This window comes from Camelina sativa, chromosome 5 (genome assembly GCF_030686135.1).
Source record: "Camelina sativa cultivar CO46 ecotype springtype chromosome 5, ASM3068613v1".
Classification (NCBI taxonomy): Eukaryota; Viridiplantae; Streptophyta; class Magnoliopsida; order Brassicales; family Brassicaceae; genus Camelina; species Camelina sativa.
The window spans coordinates 10,806,585-10,825,045 of record NC_141884.1 but is presented as its reverse complement, the minus strand read 5'-3'; the positions used below and the strand labels follow the sequence as shown (position 1 = coordinate 10,825,045).

Genomic DNA, 18,461 nt, shown 5'->3' with positions numbered 1-18,461 from the left:
AAGTGTCATCAATCTCAAAATACCTAATAGCCAAAGACGAAAAAACACTAAAGTTATCAAATAAAAATTGCATCTTTAAGCCAAACAAAATCGAGAATTGCCAGAAAAATGTAGATCCTTTATGTACGTGTGATCCCTCTGGCGAGCATGATCAGAGAATCCATAGATACATTCACCGGAAACACTAAAGGTCGCCGCCGTGGCTAGTCTCCGTAGGAGGGACAAGAGCAAAACAGAGCTTACCACTTCTTCCAGATCGGAAAGACCAGAGAGGAAAGAAGTCGTCAACCTGAAACCCATTAGCAGAAACCACATCGTTCCAACCAACAACAAAGACATAATTCCAGTTTCCACTCATCTTCCACTTCCTCAATTCAAGGGCATGCTTTTTCATCTGAGGATCAACCAAATCAACGCTCACACCTTCCTTACGAAGCTTCCTCGCTTGTTTATCTATGATCCTTGTCTCTTCCTCTGTCAAAAAGTCTGGATTTTTAACTTGCTTAAAAGGGACAGAGAGACGTCCTTGGATTTTGTCGAGATCAGTCTTGTACAGTTTCCTCGTTGAGATCAGCTTCGGATTGTATGCGTTCTCTTCTCTCCTCATCACTCTCAAAAGCCAATCCGGTGGACTCGTTTGAATGGGTTTCGCCTCTAGAGGAGGGACGATTCTGAGTTTCTTGCGACTTACGATCTCTTCCGTATTAATCTGATCATTGTCATGACGACGTTTCTTGAACTGGGTGACGCAAGAAGAAGACGAAGGGTCCAATTCTGATGCATTAGGGTTTTGTAGTACCGATCTCTGTTGTTCGATCACACGCGTCCATGGTGTTGTTACCGTCTTGAGAGAAGAAGGTGATCGGTGAACTCTGTTCTTTCTCGGTACTTTATCCCCAAAGATTCTTGCTTCCATCTCTGTTTCTTCTTCGCCAGAGGTCTTTGATTTGTCATCGTCGTGAGGACCGTACTCTTGATCGTAAATCATGGCAGCGACATACAACAATATGTCGAGTTTGGACTGTGAAACAACCCTAGGATCATCGGAGTTATCCATTGTCTTTCGATTCTCTGGAAGACAAAGACGAAATTTTGAAAAGAGAAGCGTTGTGTGCAAGGAAGAACTAGAGAGAGAGAGAGAGAATGAGAGCGTAAAAAAGGAAAAGAGAAGCGTTGTGTGCAAGGAAGAACGAGAGAGAGAGAGACCGTAAAAGGAAAAGAGAAGCGTTGTGTGGTTGGATATTTATGACGTCATCTTCAAAGATCACACTAAAATCTACTAAAGATCTTCTGAATGTTCTCTGACCCATGGACGCGTGTGATCTATATGACCGTTGTGTGATTTTGTTAAATTTTTTAATCATGTGGCATTGTGGCTAGTCTAAGAAAAAATTACCAATGTATATATGTATTAGTAATTTTCTTTATATTACTTTGTTGATTTGTGACATTTAAATTTATTTTTGTTGATTAATATTTTTAATTATGGTGTACTGTATTTAGATATTAGTATTAAATACAATTCATTTTATTTACATCATTTTGAGTAAATTATATCAAAAAAATTAATTTCTTTTTAGTAAATTCAAATTTTAGAAATAATTTTATACAAAGCAAAACTAAAAAGAAGAGACCTTGGAAACTTCCCGGTTAGTTGATTGTAGCCAACATCAAGTGTCCGAAGCAAGACACTATCATAGAAGATATCTGGAAGACTTCCTTTTAAGTTGTTCTTCCGGAGGTTCACTACAATGAGAGACTCTTTGATATTGCTCAAACATCGAGGAATATTGGTCTTTAAAGGCATTCATAGCACTCAACTTATCAAACAACGCATTTCACAGGCCATATTCCTCTGTCTTTGGCAAACGTTACGTAGCTTGAGTCACTAGACCTCTCAAGAAACCAACTGTCAGGAAATATACCTAAAGGACATGGGAGCCTCTCCTTTTTGGCGTATGTAAGTTTAGCTCATAACCAACTCACAGGTGAAATACCGCAAGGAACATAAATCACTGGGCAATCTAATTCCTCCTTTGAAGGGAATGCAGGGCTTTGTGGTCTTCTTTTGGAAGAAAGTTGCTTTGGAAGTAATGCGCCACTGACACAAGAGCCTGAGGAAGAAGACGAAGAAGAAGGCTTGAGCTGGAAAGCAATAGTTATAGGGTATTGGCCTGGGCTGTTGGTTGGATTGACAATAGGTCAAGTCATCTCTTCTTTCAAGCCGGAGTGGCTCGTCAAGATATAAATTAACGCAGGAACCGTTAGGATTGATTTTTTGGTTTTGTAATTGATCTTTGAATGCTTGTTATCTCATGTAATCTTTTTCCTCTCAAATTAGCTTAACTTGTTATATCTCTCTGCCACGGATCTATCTTCAAATTTTTTGAACACTAGATTGCATTATGTCCGGTGTTGTGTTGGATAGAAGCAGAGGAAACAGAAACCATTGTCAAAGATCTAGACCACAGAGCATTTGGAGTTGCAAACAAAACTGAATAATGTTCAATTTTACTTAACCCCTTCATTCACGGATGACAGAACAATACTGTATATTGTTTGAAGGAACAACATACTGTTTATCATAAATTTTTTACAGATAAAACTCCAATTTTATTGATTCTCATAAACAGAAGATAAACACACACTGAACTTGAACAGCACAAGAAGAGATTGAGAAAAATCCGTACTACAACATATTCACAACTCACAACATTACTTACTGTAGTTTTTGAGTTTTGGTTAATGTAATCAATCAAAAGTGGTGACCACAATATTCTAATTTATAAAATAGAATAGGCAACCAAGTAACCAACGTAGTCAAGTGTCAAGCCTACTAATTTCCCTTCCCTTGTTTGTTGTTAGATTCTCTGAGTTCTTGATCTCTGATACTCTGCCTCCAACAGTGAAGAAGTGCTGATGCAGAGTTGCAGATTTTTCGATTTTTGTGCTTTGTAAGATGCTCAAGCCTCGCCATGATCCTCTTTGTTTCAGAAGCTGCTGAGCAGATGGGGAATTCCATGAGTAACGCGAGACTGTCTACGCAGATTGAAGTCTCTGCTTCAGCCGCGAGAATTCCTTTTGCGTTAGCCACATCTGCAGATTTCTTTGCTATTTCGAAAAGCTCCAAAGTCTCTGTTGCGTTCTTCTTCAAAACTGGACAAATTTTAGGGTCTTCAGATACTTTCGCAGGCGGCTGCTTCTTCAACTTGAGCGTCAACTTGAGCGGCCTTGATGTTTCTGGAACAGACTTGCGAACGTCGTCAGGCTTACGCTTCTTCAAGTTTTGCTTAATCTCTCCCGTTCCATGAGCCCCAGATCTATAGTTTTTAGAAACTTTCATAGGTATAGCCGATTGCTTCGTCTTTTGGGTAGTCCTCGCTGGAGCGAAAGACTTGCGCTCATCAATTTGTCTAGTCTCTGCCGTGATATCATGAGAGAGCTGATGTTTCTTCTTCTTCGATTCCGAACATGGTGGTTCAACAGCCTTACGTTTATTCAGATTCAAGGGAAGAGCTTTGTTGCAAATAGAAGCGTCTGATCTTACGGTGGAAGAAAGATTAACAGAGGAGGAGTTGAACAAAACGCGACTTTCTATTGCCATTCTTATTAGGGTTTCACTCTCTCAACTTTGGATATCGAATTATAGAAAGATAGAAAGAGACTCAGGTATTATATAGATTATAGAGCGTCGAGGAGTAAGAGAACTAACAAAAAAAGGAAACAAAAGGAAGCTTCCTTGACTCCTACTCAACCAAACAACGTCAGATCTACGAGGGGCAAATCCGTCAGTTCATGTATCTTCAACATAAATTTACACAAACCAAAATTACTTTTACAAAACAATTGCAAAAAATGTAATTATCCTAATAATCAAAACTGAGTAAACACCAAACCCAAAAAAAAAAAAAAAAAAAAAAAAAAATCGTAGAAAGAAGACAGCTTTCACAATAGGGGTTGTCTCGTTCTCCCTCATTTGCTGCAGAGCTCAGCTAACCAACCTCTAGAGAAGTTGCAGAGTTAGGGTATAAATTTTCTTCCTTTGAATCACATATTTATAACCCAGCCAGGCGTTTCAGAAGCCAAGTCTCTTCTTTAACTCTTGTCGAAACTGTGGCGTTGTTGAGTCTCTCCTGATGAATCGACTTCAAAGGCTTCTCCTTTCTGATCCAACTACACCTCCTTTGTGCCGTTTCAGGAATTCTATTGTGCTCTGATGCTCTGAAGGTTAGGCTTTTCTATTTGCTTTTGCGTTCTAAACCAATTGCATTCGTCAAAAATTGGATTTTTGAGTTTGGGTAATAGAAGCCAATATATAAAGAGCGAAGCTTTAGGTGTTCACTTTGATTAGGTTTGCTAATCAGAAACTGATATGGCTATGATACGGGATTTATTTGGAATTCTGGGTACCAAGCATGTTCCATTGTTAATCCGAAGATTCTCACTTTGCTCTACGAAGAAAGACCCTGATCTCGAATCTGCTCTCTCTCGTAACAAGAGATGGATAGTTAACAGCAGGCTCAAGAACATTATCTTAAGGTGTCCCAACCAAGTTGCATCGATTAAGTTTCTACAGAAGAAGTTTAAGACTCTTGATCTGCAGGGGAAAGCCCTGAACTGGCTTAAGAAGTACCCTTGTTGTTTCCATGTTTATCTCGAGGACGATGAGTATTACTGTCGTTTAACTAAACCTATGATGACGCTTGTGGAAGAAGAAGAGGTTGTCAAGGATAGCCAAGAGCCTGTGCTGGCCGATAGGCTTGCAAAGCTGCTTATGATGAGTGTTAATCAGCGTCTCAATGTGGTGAAGCTTAATGAGTTTAAGCGGAGCTTTGGATTCTCTGATGATTATGTTATTAGGATACTACCAAAGTACTCGGATGTGTTTCGGATAGTGAATTATAGTGGTAGGAAGAGTTCAATGGAGATCGAGCTTTTGTTGTGGAAGCCTGAGTTGGCTGTTTCTGCAGTGGAAGCAGCAGCAAACAAATGTGGCTCTGAGCCTAGTTTCTCTTGCTCTTTACCTTCCACTTGGACCAAACCTTGGGAGAGGTTCATGGAGTTTAATGCCTCTCCTTACATATCTCCGTATGAGGATCATGGGGATCTTGTCGAAGGTTCAAAGGAGAGTGAGAAGAGAAGTGTTGGTTTGGTGCACGAGTTACTCTCCTTGACGCTGTGGAAGAAGCTGTCAATTGTAAAGCTGAGTCATTTCAAGAGGGAATTTGGGTTGCCGGAGAGGCTAAATTCTATGCTTCTGAAACATCCAGGCATATTCTACGTCGCCAACAAGTATCAGGTTCACACTGTGCTTCTTAGAGAAGGATACAATGGCTCGGAATTGATTCACAAGGACCCGCTCGTTGTTGTGAAGGATAAATTTGGGGAACTGATGCAGCAGGGCTTGTATGAGTATAATCACAGGAGGTATTTGGCTAATCAAGAGAAGAAGAGAGAGAAAGGTATTGAATCTTTGAAGTCTGTGGTGCGTAAGAAGGACAGGATTGACGATGGAGATGATGACAATGAACAAGAAAACCATGGCGAGCGACCAGGTGGTCTGTTTGATACAGAAGAGAGAAAAAGGTTCTACCAGATTCTCTTCAGTGACAACCAATAAGAGCATTCTGGTAAAGTTGAAACATTATTTGCTGAGGATTACCACATCTCAATAACTCTTGGGAGGGACAGCTTGTTTTTGCATTTGATGTTAGAGCATGTTGTTATATCCTTAGCTTACAGCAAAAACACCATGTCTCAAAGATTGCAGACTATATAGATAAAGTTTTCCCTAAACATCACTTCTAGAAGGTCACACCTGCGGCCTAGTTGTTGTTCCCCAGGGATGCAAGATCTAAATGGAAACTGTGATTTCAGTCTTGGGGCAGCTGAAATGCTTTCATTTAGTTTTGAGTGGGAAACAAGAGTTTAGAGTTCGTTGATTCAATGTTATATCTCTAAGAACAGCGTCTTAACGTGTGTTGATAGTTGATAACCTCGTGAACGTGGTCCAGAAATTCAGTGAAGACATTTGTTCGCACTTGGAATCTTCCCGGAATGTGTTGTTGGTTTCACATTTAACAGTATAATAGTACAGATGTATGTGGACAAGTGGTAAAGAGGGATTGTTCATCTGATAAATTCTGCTAGAAGTGATAACAGGAGACTGCTTGTAGGTCCAAGAGATGGCTTGGATTTGTGTACAATCCGATAAAAGGAAGATGGTTTATGTCACAGATAATATCAGCTTCAACTTCATCGCTTATGGAACGAAAAGGACATCTTGGAGACATATAATCATTCATTTTAGTTGTGTTTCTTTGCATTTATGCGTTTGGATAACATGTTTTATGCTTGAAAAGCTTATAGAGTTATAGGTTTTCTGGAAGTAAGTTTAGGATACATGACAGTAGTTAAATTCGCAATAAGTGAGAATGATTAGAGGATACATTTCAGATGTCTCTTCTGCATGCATTTTGCTTCTGGATTGTACCTTTATAATTATATCATCTGCAATAAGAAGATTCATTTCAAGTTTGTTGATATTTGTGGCATTCAATATGTTACTGATCAAAGAACGTTGTGTTTGATATTTGATATGACACAAAATCTGAATTGTTAAAATATATTTGTAAAATGTGTTACAGGATGATATTTATAATGGATTAAAAAAAAAAAGAGAGAGACGATGGCAATGGCGATACGGCGGATCTAGGGTTTTCCATGTTTTTGTTTGATTCGGGTTTCGATTGGTTTTTGATTTCTGAATATTCTGGGTATTCCTTATCTATCGATTCATTCAGTGATGGAAGAGAGAGGAAGAGATTCGGGAACAGATTGGTATTCGGTTTCCTGGGTGGCATGATCTCGCGATTGTCATGGGATTTTGTTTCTTCATTGAAAGATCTGGTTTACTCGGGTTCATGGTTTCATAAATGGCCATTCTCTGTTGGAGGAAGGTCGCGAATCCGATGGGGATTTGCATCGGCTTGGGCGGACTGGATTTAGGGTTATTCGGGATCTCAATTTCATAAATGGGAGATTGCATCAGGATTGTTCTCTCTCTCAGAATCTTGGACCTTCGATCTGATGAGATACTCGCGGATGGAAGGATTGGATTTTATGTCTTTCACTCACGGTTTATTTGGGGAAGGAGAATCTCTGATTTTAACGATCAGACTGATTCTGATCTTTTCTGCTCACGACAAGCGACAAAGGTGGTTGATTCTTCAGAGAGATTTGATCGTGATATCATCTCTTTACTCGTTTTGGCGAAATCATTCGGATTTCTCGATTGGTCATAAATGGTTCCTCATGCCTCTTCCACGGCAAACTGAGAGGTATAAAAAGGGGTTCTCTTCTTCGCGTATCTCTCATCACAATCTCATTGTTCTTTGGTCTCTTAGTTTATCTTACACATTTTCTTTCTTCTTCTGTTTTATCGGTTCTGTCTTGCCACGTTTGAGAATGTCGCAAAGTGGTCTGTTGGGTGCGAATGGGTCCGGGAAGAAAGCTGAAGGTTTGGGTCCAAAGCGGAAGATCAAAATTCCCAATTTTGATAACTCGGCTTTGATCAAGGGATACTCCAAGACAGTGGTGGGTCGCTGTATGAACCCAAGACTTCAAGACATGAAGTCCCTTCTATTCATGCTGCCTCGTATCTGGCATTTGGAGGGCAAGGTTGTGGGAGCTGACTTAGGTCTCGGGAAGTTCCAATTCGATTTTGACAACAAGGAGGATATCACGGAGGTTCTTCGTATGGAGCCGTTTCACTTTGATCGGTGGATGCTGTCGATGGTCCGATGGGGTCCGACGGTAGACCCGGATTACCCGTCAGATATTACTTTTTGGGTCAGAGTGATCGGGGTCCCATTTCAATTCTGGGCGGAGCCTACATTCAGGAGCATTGGTGAGGACCTTGGTCGCGTTGTAGATGTGGATATTGATGGAGGAAGGGTTCGAGTGGTCGTGAATGGGTTCAAACCATTGTGTTTTGATACGGTGATAGAATTCTACAATGGGGAGGATACCTTTGTTTCCTTGCGGTTTGAAAGGCTTTTTGGTTATTGCAAAAGATGCTTCAGCATGTGTCATGCCACTGACCATTGTCCGTTGCTGCATCCTAAGGCTGTTCCTGCTCTCTCTGTCGCTATGGAAGAGGAAGTAGTCAGACCGTTCCAGAGTTACAAGGGTGCGGCTACAGGTGATCGGAAAAAAGGAAAGGAGAAGGTAGCTGAGGGATCCGGTGTGTCTCACAACACCGAGAGACAGCGGTCAAACAAGGGAAAGCATGTTTCGGGGTCTAAAGGTCGAACTGGTGGCGATATTGGGGAACCGTTTGATAAGCCAAAAAGTTTTCCCACCTATGTTCAAGTGAATGATAATCGCCATATGGCTCGGGTTGCTGCGGATGTCCTTGCTTCGGTGGTGGTCCCAACTGAGGAACAGAAACAAGGTCAACCAAAGGGTCCTGCTGAGAAGACTTTGCTGGCTCAGGATGGGGGTGTCCGTCCCCAACCCACAAAGAAGGTTCGGAGACCTCTTTTTCAAGACGCTAGTCTTGCTGTGGTTGAAGAACAAGTTCTCGCTTCGTAGAACGCAAACGGTAGTGCAACTGCTGCAGAGTTCAGGGACGAACATGTTGAGGTAGGGGTCACTGCACTGGCTTCTATCCAGGTCGCACAGGTTTCTACTGTAGTTCAGGGAGTCACAGGGGTGAAGGATAATGAAGTAGTGACACAGGTTGCAGTTGGCGTGAACACTGATGATGCAAATATATGGCGGTAGCTATGGTTACCGACGCCAGTCATGCTGCTCAGATAGTAGCTCCGGTTGTCAGTGAAACTGCAGACTCACCAGCTCTGAAGGAAGATGGTCTGGCTAGTGAGGGTTCGGATTTGCCTCTTGATGGCTCATTTGCGGATTCAGCACTTTCAGGAGAGGCCTTTGTGGATGGAGGGGATGATCACATGGATATTTTGATCCCTACTGAAGCATCATCATCCTCTACATCGCTTGCGGATAAGGATCGTAAGCTGAAGGGTTCTTTGGCACTTAAAGGGACAGCTTCTAAGAAGCTGAATGTTTACTTGCGTGCAACTCCTAAGAAACGCCCTGCCCCTAAGCCTAATGATACTGGAGGGGAGGGACCTAACCCGAAAAACCAGGACACGGAGAAGGGACCAGCAGGTGGATCCAAGCCACCCAAACCACATAATAATAAATGAGGATATTGAGCTGGAATTGTCAAGGACTAGGGAATAAGGCGACTATTGGCTACCTCAGGGATTTATGGGGGAAGCATCGCCCAGAGTTTTTGTTTCTTTCTGAAAGAAGACAATCTTTTTCTGTTTTAGAATCTTTTGTTGGTCATTTTGGTTATTCTGATTTAAAAACGGTTGAACCGATTGGTTGTAGTGGGGGTCTTGCTCTTTTCTATAATAATAATAATAAAATTAATAATGTTTCAATTTTATTTGCCTCTAACAGACTTATTGATGTGGAATCTATACTAATAAAAAGTAGGAGCTATAAGCTCCTAAAGGCGTCCACATAGGATTTTAAACCACCAATAGGGATAAGACATGTCACTCATTAACATTTTTTAAAATCTCCAGAATTTTCAATATTAAGTATTATTTTAAACAACTTATAAAGATTTGACATGTTATTCATTAACATTTTTTAAATTTCTAGAATTTTAAGAAAAAGGAAAATTTTAAAACTTATAGAAATAAAAGAACTATGTACAACGTCCCACATCGGCTAGAAATCTTTTAGACATTGGTTCAGATGAGTATAAATAAAGATTAATATGCTTCCAACAACGAATGAGCAGGAAAGCTTGATTTATAAGGCGTTCAAGTTAAAAAGTTTTATTCGTTTCATCCGATTTTTTATTTGATCAAACTAAAACTTTAAAAAGTTTCAAAATAATATTATAATATTGAAAATTTTTAAAAGTTTAAATATTATAAATATTGAAACTTTTTAAAGTTCTTAGCTTTTAAAAAGTTTTTAAAATAGTTTAAAATATTATAAATATTGAAATTTTTAAAAGGTTCAAATATTATATTTTGAAACCTTTTAAAACTTCTAAATCTTATGATCTTTAAATTTTAAAAATTTATTAGCTTATAAAAGGTTTCTAAAAAAATAGAATTTATAAATTTTAAAAGTTTAAAATATGATAAATATTGAAAATTTTAAAAGGTTCAAATATTAAAAATATTTAAACTTCATAGAATGTTTGAAAATATTACAATTACTTAACCTCCATAGAAATTTTAAAATATTATATCTATACTAATAAAAAGTTGAAGCTATAAACTCCTAAAGGTGTCCGTAAAGGATTTAAAACAACCAATAAGAATTAGATAGTTCACTAATTAACATTTTTAGAAATATAGTAGTAATCTATATTATTAAGAATTTTTAGAAGAAAAAAATTAAAATTTATAGAAATAAAAGAAATATGATTTGATATTCTTGCAGTAAAATTTTTATTTTTATGTCTAAGAAAAAAAGATTGACGTCGCAAGATCTTGAGTTGATGTTATTTGAGTTTAAAGAAGAAGGGTCGACGAAAAGCACAAATATTATTTTAACTATACATGTGTTCATATTACATTCTCTGCGAGTAAGGATTTTGGTTTGAGAAGTTTCAATACATGTGGATCTTAAACCGAATAAGTATATGGATAAAATTATCAATAATTGGATACATGTGTTGACTATGCTGGACTTTATGAATTGCACAAATTTTATGAGAAACTAAAAGATTTTGGTATTGGAGTTTGATGGGTTAACAAGTTGTATGGTAGTCTAAAAAAATGTTTTTCAGTGAAAGAATGTGAAAAAGTTGACGAGGAAGAAGAAGAAAAAGAAGAAAAAGAAGAAAAGTATAACGAAGAACAAGATAAAAGTAACAATGACAATTACCATAAAATTTGACAATGAAAATGACAAGAAAGAATATAAAAAAAGAAAACATTGAATAAAAAACACGAAAACATAGGTGGTAGCGATCAATTAAATATGAAAAACGAGATAAATTCAAGATTACAAAATTATTTCGTTTTTCTGGTGGTCAAAGAAATGGTTTAGGATATGTGAGGTCACCAGTTTGATTCGCCTTGCCTGGACGTCGAGTTAAATTCATAATTTTTTTGATCTGATCTGAATGTATAACACAACTCATTTTTATATTTTTTTAAATTGTGTATCTGAAATTTAAATTTTTATTTAATACTAATATAATCTATTTTTATAAGATAATATTTTATTACTGTCATCAATCACATACTCCCTGCATTTCATAATATAAGATGTTTTAGAGAAGATTTTTATGTTACATAATATAAGATGTTTTCAAGTTTCTATGCTACTTTTAGATTAGTTTAATATATTTTATTATGCAGTTTTATTTATGATTGGTTGAACTTTTTTAAAGTGGTCATTTCTTATATTTTGAAACGGAGTGAGTATATATAATTTTCATCAAAATATATCAAATAAACCCACGCATAGCGTGGGTTCAAAACCTAGTTAATGTATAAAGGAAAATTGATTTATCTCACCTTTGTCTATGGTGATCCGGTTCCAAAGAACCGCGAATTGGTTTGGGAGAGGTTAACACGAATTGGTTTAAATCGGGACTTACCTTGGTTCTTAATTGGAGATTTTAATGAACTGAAAGGTAATCATGAGAAGCGAGGTGGCAAGCTACGCCATGCTTCTTCCTTCATACCTTTTAATACTATGATTCGACATTGTGGCCTTCTTGAATTTCCTTCTCTCGCGGATAGTCTTTCCTGGAGAGGCTGGCGGGACAAGAAGCCAATACGGTGTCGCCTGGATCGGGCTCTAGCAAATGAAGAATGGCATGACATGTTTAAGGATTCCTTCACAGAATACTTAACAATGATCGCGTCGGATCATAAACCCCTAGTAGCGGTTATTGAGGATAAGATTCACAGGAGTCGCAGCGGTTTTCGTTTTGATAGACGGTGGCTTGATAAAGAGGGTTTCTTTGATGTCGTTGTTGAAGGATGGGATACAACTCAATCGGAAGAACCTACATTGATGGATAAAATCACTAATTGTCGGCAAGCTATCTCGCGATGGCGGAAAGCACAAGTCCCTTACGGGCGGGAGACAATTGAGGACTTAAAGGCCAAATTAGCGGCTGCACAGGAGAATGATGCTACTTCGGTAGATGAACTTGCGGAGCTCACTTGGCGGCTGAGGGAAGCTTACAGGGATGAGGAAGTGTATTGGTATCAGAAAAGCAGAAGTCGGTGGATGAAACTCGGGGATCACAATACCGGTTACTTCCATGCTCAAACAAGGCAGCGAAGAGCCCGGAATCGTATAGTTGGGCTCCATGATCAGCATGGAGTTTGGATGACGGAGGAGGGTGATATTCAAAACATTGCGGAGACATATTTTCAGGAGTTGTTTACTTCGTCGAATCCAGCGGAATTTCAGGAAATGTTGGAGGAAATCCCTTCGTCTATTACTTCAGAGACCAATGACTTTCTGACCCGCGAGGTTACTGAGCAGGAGGTCAAACAAGCGTTATTTATGATGTATCCGGATAAGGCTCCGGGTCCGGATGGTATGACTGCCCTTTTCTATCAGAAAGCATGGGCTAAGGTTAAAACTGATCTTGTATTTGTAGTTAATTCGTTCATGCGGGACGGGGTGTTTGATAAAAGATTAAATGCGACAAATATATGCTTAATCCCAAAAGTGGACAAGCCGACAAAGATGGCGGAACTTAGGCCCATTAGTCTCTGTAATGTTGGATATAAAGTTATATCTAAGGTTTTGTGCCAGAGACTCCATACTATTTTGCCTTCACTGGTTTCGGAAACGCAATCAGCATTTGTAGAGGCATGCTTAATATCGGATAACATTTTGATTGCGCAGGAATTGTTTCATGGGCTGCAAACTAACCCTTCTTGCAAGGGAAATTTTATGGCTATCAAGACGGATATGAGCAAGGCTTATGATCGGGTGGAGTGGTCATTTGTCGAACATCTACTCCGGCAGTTCGGTTTTTGCGACAAATGGATATCGTGGATCATGTGCTGCGTGACTTCGGTACAGTACAAGGTCTTGATAAATGGTCAGGCATATGGGTCCATCAAACCTTCTCGGGGGCTTCGTCAAGGGGACCCATTATCTCCCTACCTTTTTATTTTGTGTACAGAGGTGCTTATTGCTCATTTTTGGAAGGCGGAACGGCTGAAACTTCTTACTGGGATTAGGGTGTCAACAGCTAGTCCAGCCATCTCACATCTCTTATTTGCGGATGACAGTCTTTTCTTCTGTCGGGCTACAAAGGAGCAATGTGAGGTGGTGTTAGGGATACTTGGGAAATATGAAAGGGTTTCGGGCCAACAAATTAATTTTCAGAAATCCTCGGTTCAGTTTGGACATACGGTCGATATTGATCTTAGGGAGGAATTGAAAGGGGTACTCGGAATTACAAATCTGGGTGGTATGGGATCCTATTTAGGTATTCCGGAAAGTTTAGGGGGTGCTAAGACGAAAATTTTTTCGTTTGTACAGGATAAGTTGCAAGTGCGGGCTAGTGGATGGCCGGCTAGACTTCTGTCAAAAGGTGGTAAGGAGGTAATGATTAAGTCTGTTGCTACGGCTGTCCCTACTTTCGTCATGTCGTGCTTTCGGTTACCTAAGACGGTTACGAGGAAATTGACCAGTGCAATCTCTAACTTCTGGTGGAGCTCGACTGGACAATCTCGCGGGTTACACTGGCTCGCGTGGGATAAAATTTGCTATGGAAAAGACTCAGGCGGACTGGGCTTCCGGAACTTGGATGATTATAATACCGCGCTACTGGCAAAGCAGCTCTGGCGTTTAATCACTGTACCGGATTCCCTTTTTGCAAGAGTTTTTAAGGGACGTTATTACCGGTATTCTGATCCTTTGGATCCAATTAAATCTTACTCTCCTTCCTATGGGTGGCGGAGTATGATTTCTGCTTGCTCTTTGGTTAATAAAGGACTCATTAAACGGGTAGGATCTGGGGCTTCCATTTCTTTATGGACCGACCCATGGATCCCTGCCCAATCCCCGAGACCAGCACTAAGCACAGGGTTGTCTTATGACCCCTCGCTTCGAGTTATAAATTTTATTGACAAGAGTTCAAATTCCTGGGATATGGCTCAGCTTACGGCTACCTTTGTACCGGAAGATGTGACTATAATTTCCGCTTTGCCGATACGACAACCGGATAATCCGGATCTATTTGGCTTGCATTTACCAAGTCTGGTAAATATTCGGTTAAGTCAGGATATCATATTCTGCGTTCACATGTAACGATTCCATCTGAACCGGGAGTTTTTGGGCCAAGCATTGTACCTCTTCAATCCTTTGTATGGAAAATCAGGTGTCCACCGAAGATTCGGCGTTTTATGTGGCAAGTGCTTTCAGGTTGTGTAGCGGTTACAGCAAATCTCCGTAAACGGGGTATGAGCTGTGATGCAATTTGTGGTTTGTGTGGTTCCCCGGAAGAGACGGTTAATCATACTCTCTTTCAGTGTCCGCCAGCTAGACAGGTTTGGGCTCCGTCGCAGTTTTCGACAGCCCCAGGTTTTTTCCCCACGGACTCTGTTTTCACGAATATGGATTCTCTGTTTTGGCGTTTTAAGGATGTTCCAAGTTCTGACATTTTTCCTTGGATTCTGTGGTATATCTGGAAAGCACAAAATGATAAACTCTTTGGTAACCTTGATTCCAACCCCTTAGCCATTTTGCGGTTAGCGGAGGATGAGGCAAAATCATGGGTTTTGGCTCAAGAGGATGACCTGGTATTAGTTCCCAACGTACTGACCGAAGAACGACGTCCTGGAATTGGGAGTTTAGGGGTTCCTAGGTCTCTATCGAGCTATACTTGTTTTGTAGATGGCTCTTGGAAAGCGACAGCTCGATTTGCGGGCAGAGGATGGTTTTGTACTTCACCCTGGGGTGATACCCCTACTATGGGTGCTGCCAACCACCGCCGTAGCTTATCTCCTATTCATGCTGAGGTTGAAGCCCTAGTTTGGGCTATGCGCTGTATGATTGGGGCTGATAATCAATCTGTTACTTTTCTCACCGACTGCTCCGATTTAGTGAAGATGGTGTCTTCGCCTTCCGAGTGGCCAGCCTTTACACCTTACTTGGAGGATATTCAGGCGGATAAAGAGGAGTTTGTTTCTTTTTCTCTGGTATGTCCCACGCACATAGAATGGTAAAGCGGACAATCTTGCGCGATGTATTCGCACAATACCGTATTTAGTTACCTTTGTAAACAATGTTCCTTCGCATTGGCTCGTTGAGCCAATCTTGTTCTTTGTTGTCAAAAAAAAAAAAAAAAGATGATATTTATAATGAATCAAATCATAGAATGCGTTGATGATCCAGTCTCGCAGAAGTGAAGTGAAAGAGAGAATGTTGTTTTTGTCTTTTTGCTACTTTTGAATTAAATGAATAAAATAAAAGCCGAAAAAATAAATAACTATCACCTTCTACATCATCCAGAGTCTTTCAAATTTGTCTCTCTTCATCATCAACCTTTTCAATTTCATTCAACAACAAGCGTCTGCGTCTCTCTTCCTCCTCCTCCTTGTAACTTGGAACAAGAACACCGAGGATTTGTAGCCAGCAACTATTACGATCCATTCCCCAGGTTTGCTTATTAATCTTTTCTTCGATTTGATTGTGTTTAGGGTTTGCTATTGTTTCCACCGATCGATACCCTATTTTTGATGTTCAATTTATTCAATCGATGAGTGCGTAAGAAATTGTGATTCGTGTGTTTGTTTAGGTTTCAGATCTTGATTTTGAGGGTTAGAAAAAAATAGCATCTGCGTTGTTACCAGAAGAATGAACCCTAAATATTTGGGTTACAGGATTTGTTGTTAAAGGTGGTTAGGTTTTGTAATGGTTACATGTGTTTCAACCAAAAAAAACATATATGAAAAGAGACAAGCTTAACACTTGCGTTGAACCTACTTGATTAAGGATTTGATTTTTCTTGTGTCTCATCTCTTTGTGTGAAACTTTTGCTTCCTGTGAAGGCCTTGAATGAGGAGCTTGCCTCTGCCTTTCTTTCTATTAGTTTATCTCGGATCTTGAATCCACTAATCTTTCCAGAATCGTCTTTAGTTATCAGCTGTGAACTCTGCAGTTTTGTTGTATACATTAGCTCTTCTTGTCATTCTTTGTTTCCTAATGGGATGTTGAGTTTACTGAATTGTAGAGGAAAGAAAACAAGTCTTGAGCAGCCAAAGATTTGATCATTTTTGTTCTCCCTATGCAGATAATCAAAAGCTTCTTAATCTTGAGCTATGAGCACAGCGACGAGGCCTTCTTCCTCAGCAACAACTTCTGTCGTATTAGAAAACCCTGTTTCTCAATCACAACCTACAGAAAGATTAGTGCTTCGGTTGAACCGGAAGAAGAAGAAAGTTTCGTGGAAAGACGGGACTGTTGACAACGAGTTCATGCAGAAGAAGAGTTCAAAGAAATGTTGCATCTTTCACAAACAGAAGCCTTTTGATGAGGATGACAGTGAAGAAGAAGATGACCATGACCACCATCACCATGATCATGATCATAACCATGAACACTCTGAATCTGGTGAGGCCTCTTCTTCTCATGATTCTAAAGCTGTTGACTAAATCAGTCAGTGTTTTTCTCACATCACTATGTATTGAAGCTTTTTAATAGATCATGGAAGAACACATATTTTTCTTGAGGTTTTTGGTCTCTTACCCTATCTAACCCTGGTTGGGCTTTATGTATATGTACATGTAATTTGCAGATTTATTGCAATGTTGATTTTAATTCCTTGATGCTCTATTTACAATTATGTTAATCATTAAAGCTTATAAATTAGTTTGGAATCACATAAGTGTAAATCTTTTCTTTTGACCTTTGAGTATGCTTTTGCGGCTGTATTTGAATTCAATCTCAGACGTGTTTGAGTTTTTCTCATCAGTCATCACCAATCTTCGAGTGATCTTTGAAGAGCGATTAAGTTTGATTACCACTTGTATAGTTTCGTTCGTTTCAAATCCTGACCGGTGCAGTATTCGTCATTAGTCTTCAATAACTAGACGCTGTGAAAGTTATTGACAAACGTTGATCTCTGTAACCTCTCAAGTGCAATGTTCGGGTTACATCAATTAAAGAACAAGCTCATCATTATTTTCCCACTCGAAAAGGATTTGTAACGTGTAAATGCAAACACTAATGAAAGTTTCATAGATCAATAATATATTTTCGGTCATGAAGGGAGAAGTGATGGCCAATGCTATGACTGATGCAACTTCCGGATCAGGTGGACTGTGATTTGGATCGATCACTCATGTAATGGATTCGCTGCTGGTCGGATGCTTTGTTTGGGTGGATTGGTGGTCCTATGACCGAGATAGCTGTTCGATGTGGGTAATATTAATATAGTTGGCTCCAGGGACCTTGGACTGGTCTGCACTTGATCGATGTGCACGGCCGATATGTCTTATGAGAGTTGTTTGACGAATCATAGATTCAAAGAAAGCTAGACACAACTTAGGATACCTTAAGTCCTAAACACAAAGATAAAAGCTAAAAAAGCAACTCTAAAGATGGCAAACATCAATCTTCAAACTTTATTTTTCTTACTATTTTTAATCTCCACTAAACCAACATTAAGTCATGAATCCACTATCAGTTGTTCATTATTTTCGAATAATTAACTTTTGTACTTGATCAATTATTTTGGGAATATTTGTGTTGATAATCATGATTCATGATTACTATGTGGGCTGGATAATCATGGGTTTCTATTTTTTTAGTCTGTAAAGTCTGATAGAAACTGTGACTGAGCATAGCAAAGGTTGCAAATCTACTTGAGTTACCTTGTCCCATTTCTGTATACAGTTACATATTCTTGTTAAGTATTACATAGTTCACTTTCGTATTCATTAAGAATGCAGCAACATTAACTTATATAATTTGCACCATTTACACAGAAAGCGAACTAAACAAACATTAAATGCAACCTCTATACTAAATTATCAAGAAAAAATACAAGTAAACAATAAATCAAGAGTGCTATGACCACAACAAAAAGCAACTTGGGTTTGGTTCATGTTTACTCATTGTTTTGTCCTATACGTCAACCAAATCTCTCATACGATCGGATCCAAATATTAATAGGGTTCTCTCAACTATTTTCTAAGAATATTCTCCTCCTCAAACGTTTAAACACAATTATATATTATGACGTTATATTAAAAAGGATATTTTACAATGTATATTAACTTGAGGGAAAATAAAAAGCTGGAATTGTATTGTAATTGTACGCCATTAGAGAGACAAATATGTAAATAACAACTTGGATTATCATAAATCCCACTATAGTTCTTTAGTAGTATATAATAGTGTCATTAGTAGTATTAATC

At 39.1% G+C, this 18,461-nt stretch overlaps 4 protein-coding genes and 1 pseudogene across 4 annotated transcripts; 3 read left to right on the top strand and 2 right to left on the bottom strand.

Annotated features, from left to right (window-relative positions):
• Nucleotides 1-13: 13 nt before the first annotated feature.
• On the bottom strand, nt 14-1,256 carry LOC104789119 (putative B3 domain-containing protein At2g27410 pseudogene; annotated as a pseudogene).
• Nucleotides 1,257-2,836: 1,580 nt separating this feature from the next.
• LOC104789118 (uncharacterized) lies at nt 2,837-3,604 on the bottom strand. The gene has a single exon (XM_010514861.1). The coding sequence runs from the start codon at nt 3,602-3,604 to the stop codon at nt 2,837-2,839; it is 768 nt and encodes a 255-aa protein (XP_010513163.1).
• A 265-nt stretch (nt 3,605-3,869) lies between these two features.
• LOC104786491 (protein WHAT'S THIS FACTOR 1 homolog, chloroplastic-like) lies at nt 3,870-6,545 on the top strand. Its single transcript, XM_087449878.1, has one exon. The coding sequence runs from the start codon at nt 4,373-4,375 to the stop codon at nt 5,618-5,620; it is 1,248 nt and encodes a 415-aa protein (XP_087306004.1). The 5' UTR covers nt 3,870-4,372; the 3' UTR covers nt 5,621-6,545.
• A 544-nt stretch (nt 6,546-7,089) lies between these two features.
• Nucleotides 7,090-9,470, top strand: LOC147943540 (uncharacterized). The gene has a single exon (XM_087449877.1). It carries the CDS (start codon nt 7,090-7,092, stop codon nt 8,593-8,595), a length of 1,506 nt encoding a protein of 501 aa, XP_087306003.1. The 3' UTR covers nt 8,596-9,470.
• A 6,091-nt stretch (nt 9,471-15,561) lies between these two features.
• Nucleotides 15,562-16,922, top strand: LOC104786490 (protein phosphatase 1 regulatory subunit INH3). The gene is made up of 2 exons (XM_010511910.3): nt 15,562-15,700; nt 16,334-16,922. Exon 2 carries the CDS (start codon nt 16,362-16,364, stop codon nt 16,692-16,694), a length of 333 nt encoding a protein of 110 aa, XP_010510212.1. The 5' UTR covers nt 15,562-15,700; nt 16,334-16,361; the 3' UTR covers nt 16,695-16,922.
• The last annotated feature ends 1,539 nt before the right edge of the window (nt 16,923-18,461 follow it).

Bases quoted from the DNA above. Each gene is read 5' to 3' on its own strand.
- LOC104789118 (XM_010514861.1), bottom strand. From the start codon at position 3,604: ATGGCAATAGAAAGTCGCGTTTTGTTCAACTCCTCCTCTGTTAATCTT.
- LOC147943540 (XM_087449877.1), top strand. From the start codon at position 7,090: ATGAGATACTCGCGGATGGAAGGATTGGATTTTATGTCTTTCACTCAC.
- LOC104786490 (XM_010511910.3), top strand. From the start codon at position 16,362: ATGAGCACAGCGACGAGGCCTTCTTCCTCAGCAACAACTTCTGTCGTA.
- LOC104786491 (XM_087449878.1), top strand. From the start codon at position 4,373: ATGGCTATGATACGGGATTTATTTGGAATTCTGGGTACCAAGCATGTT.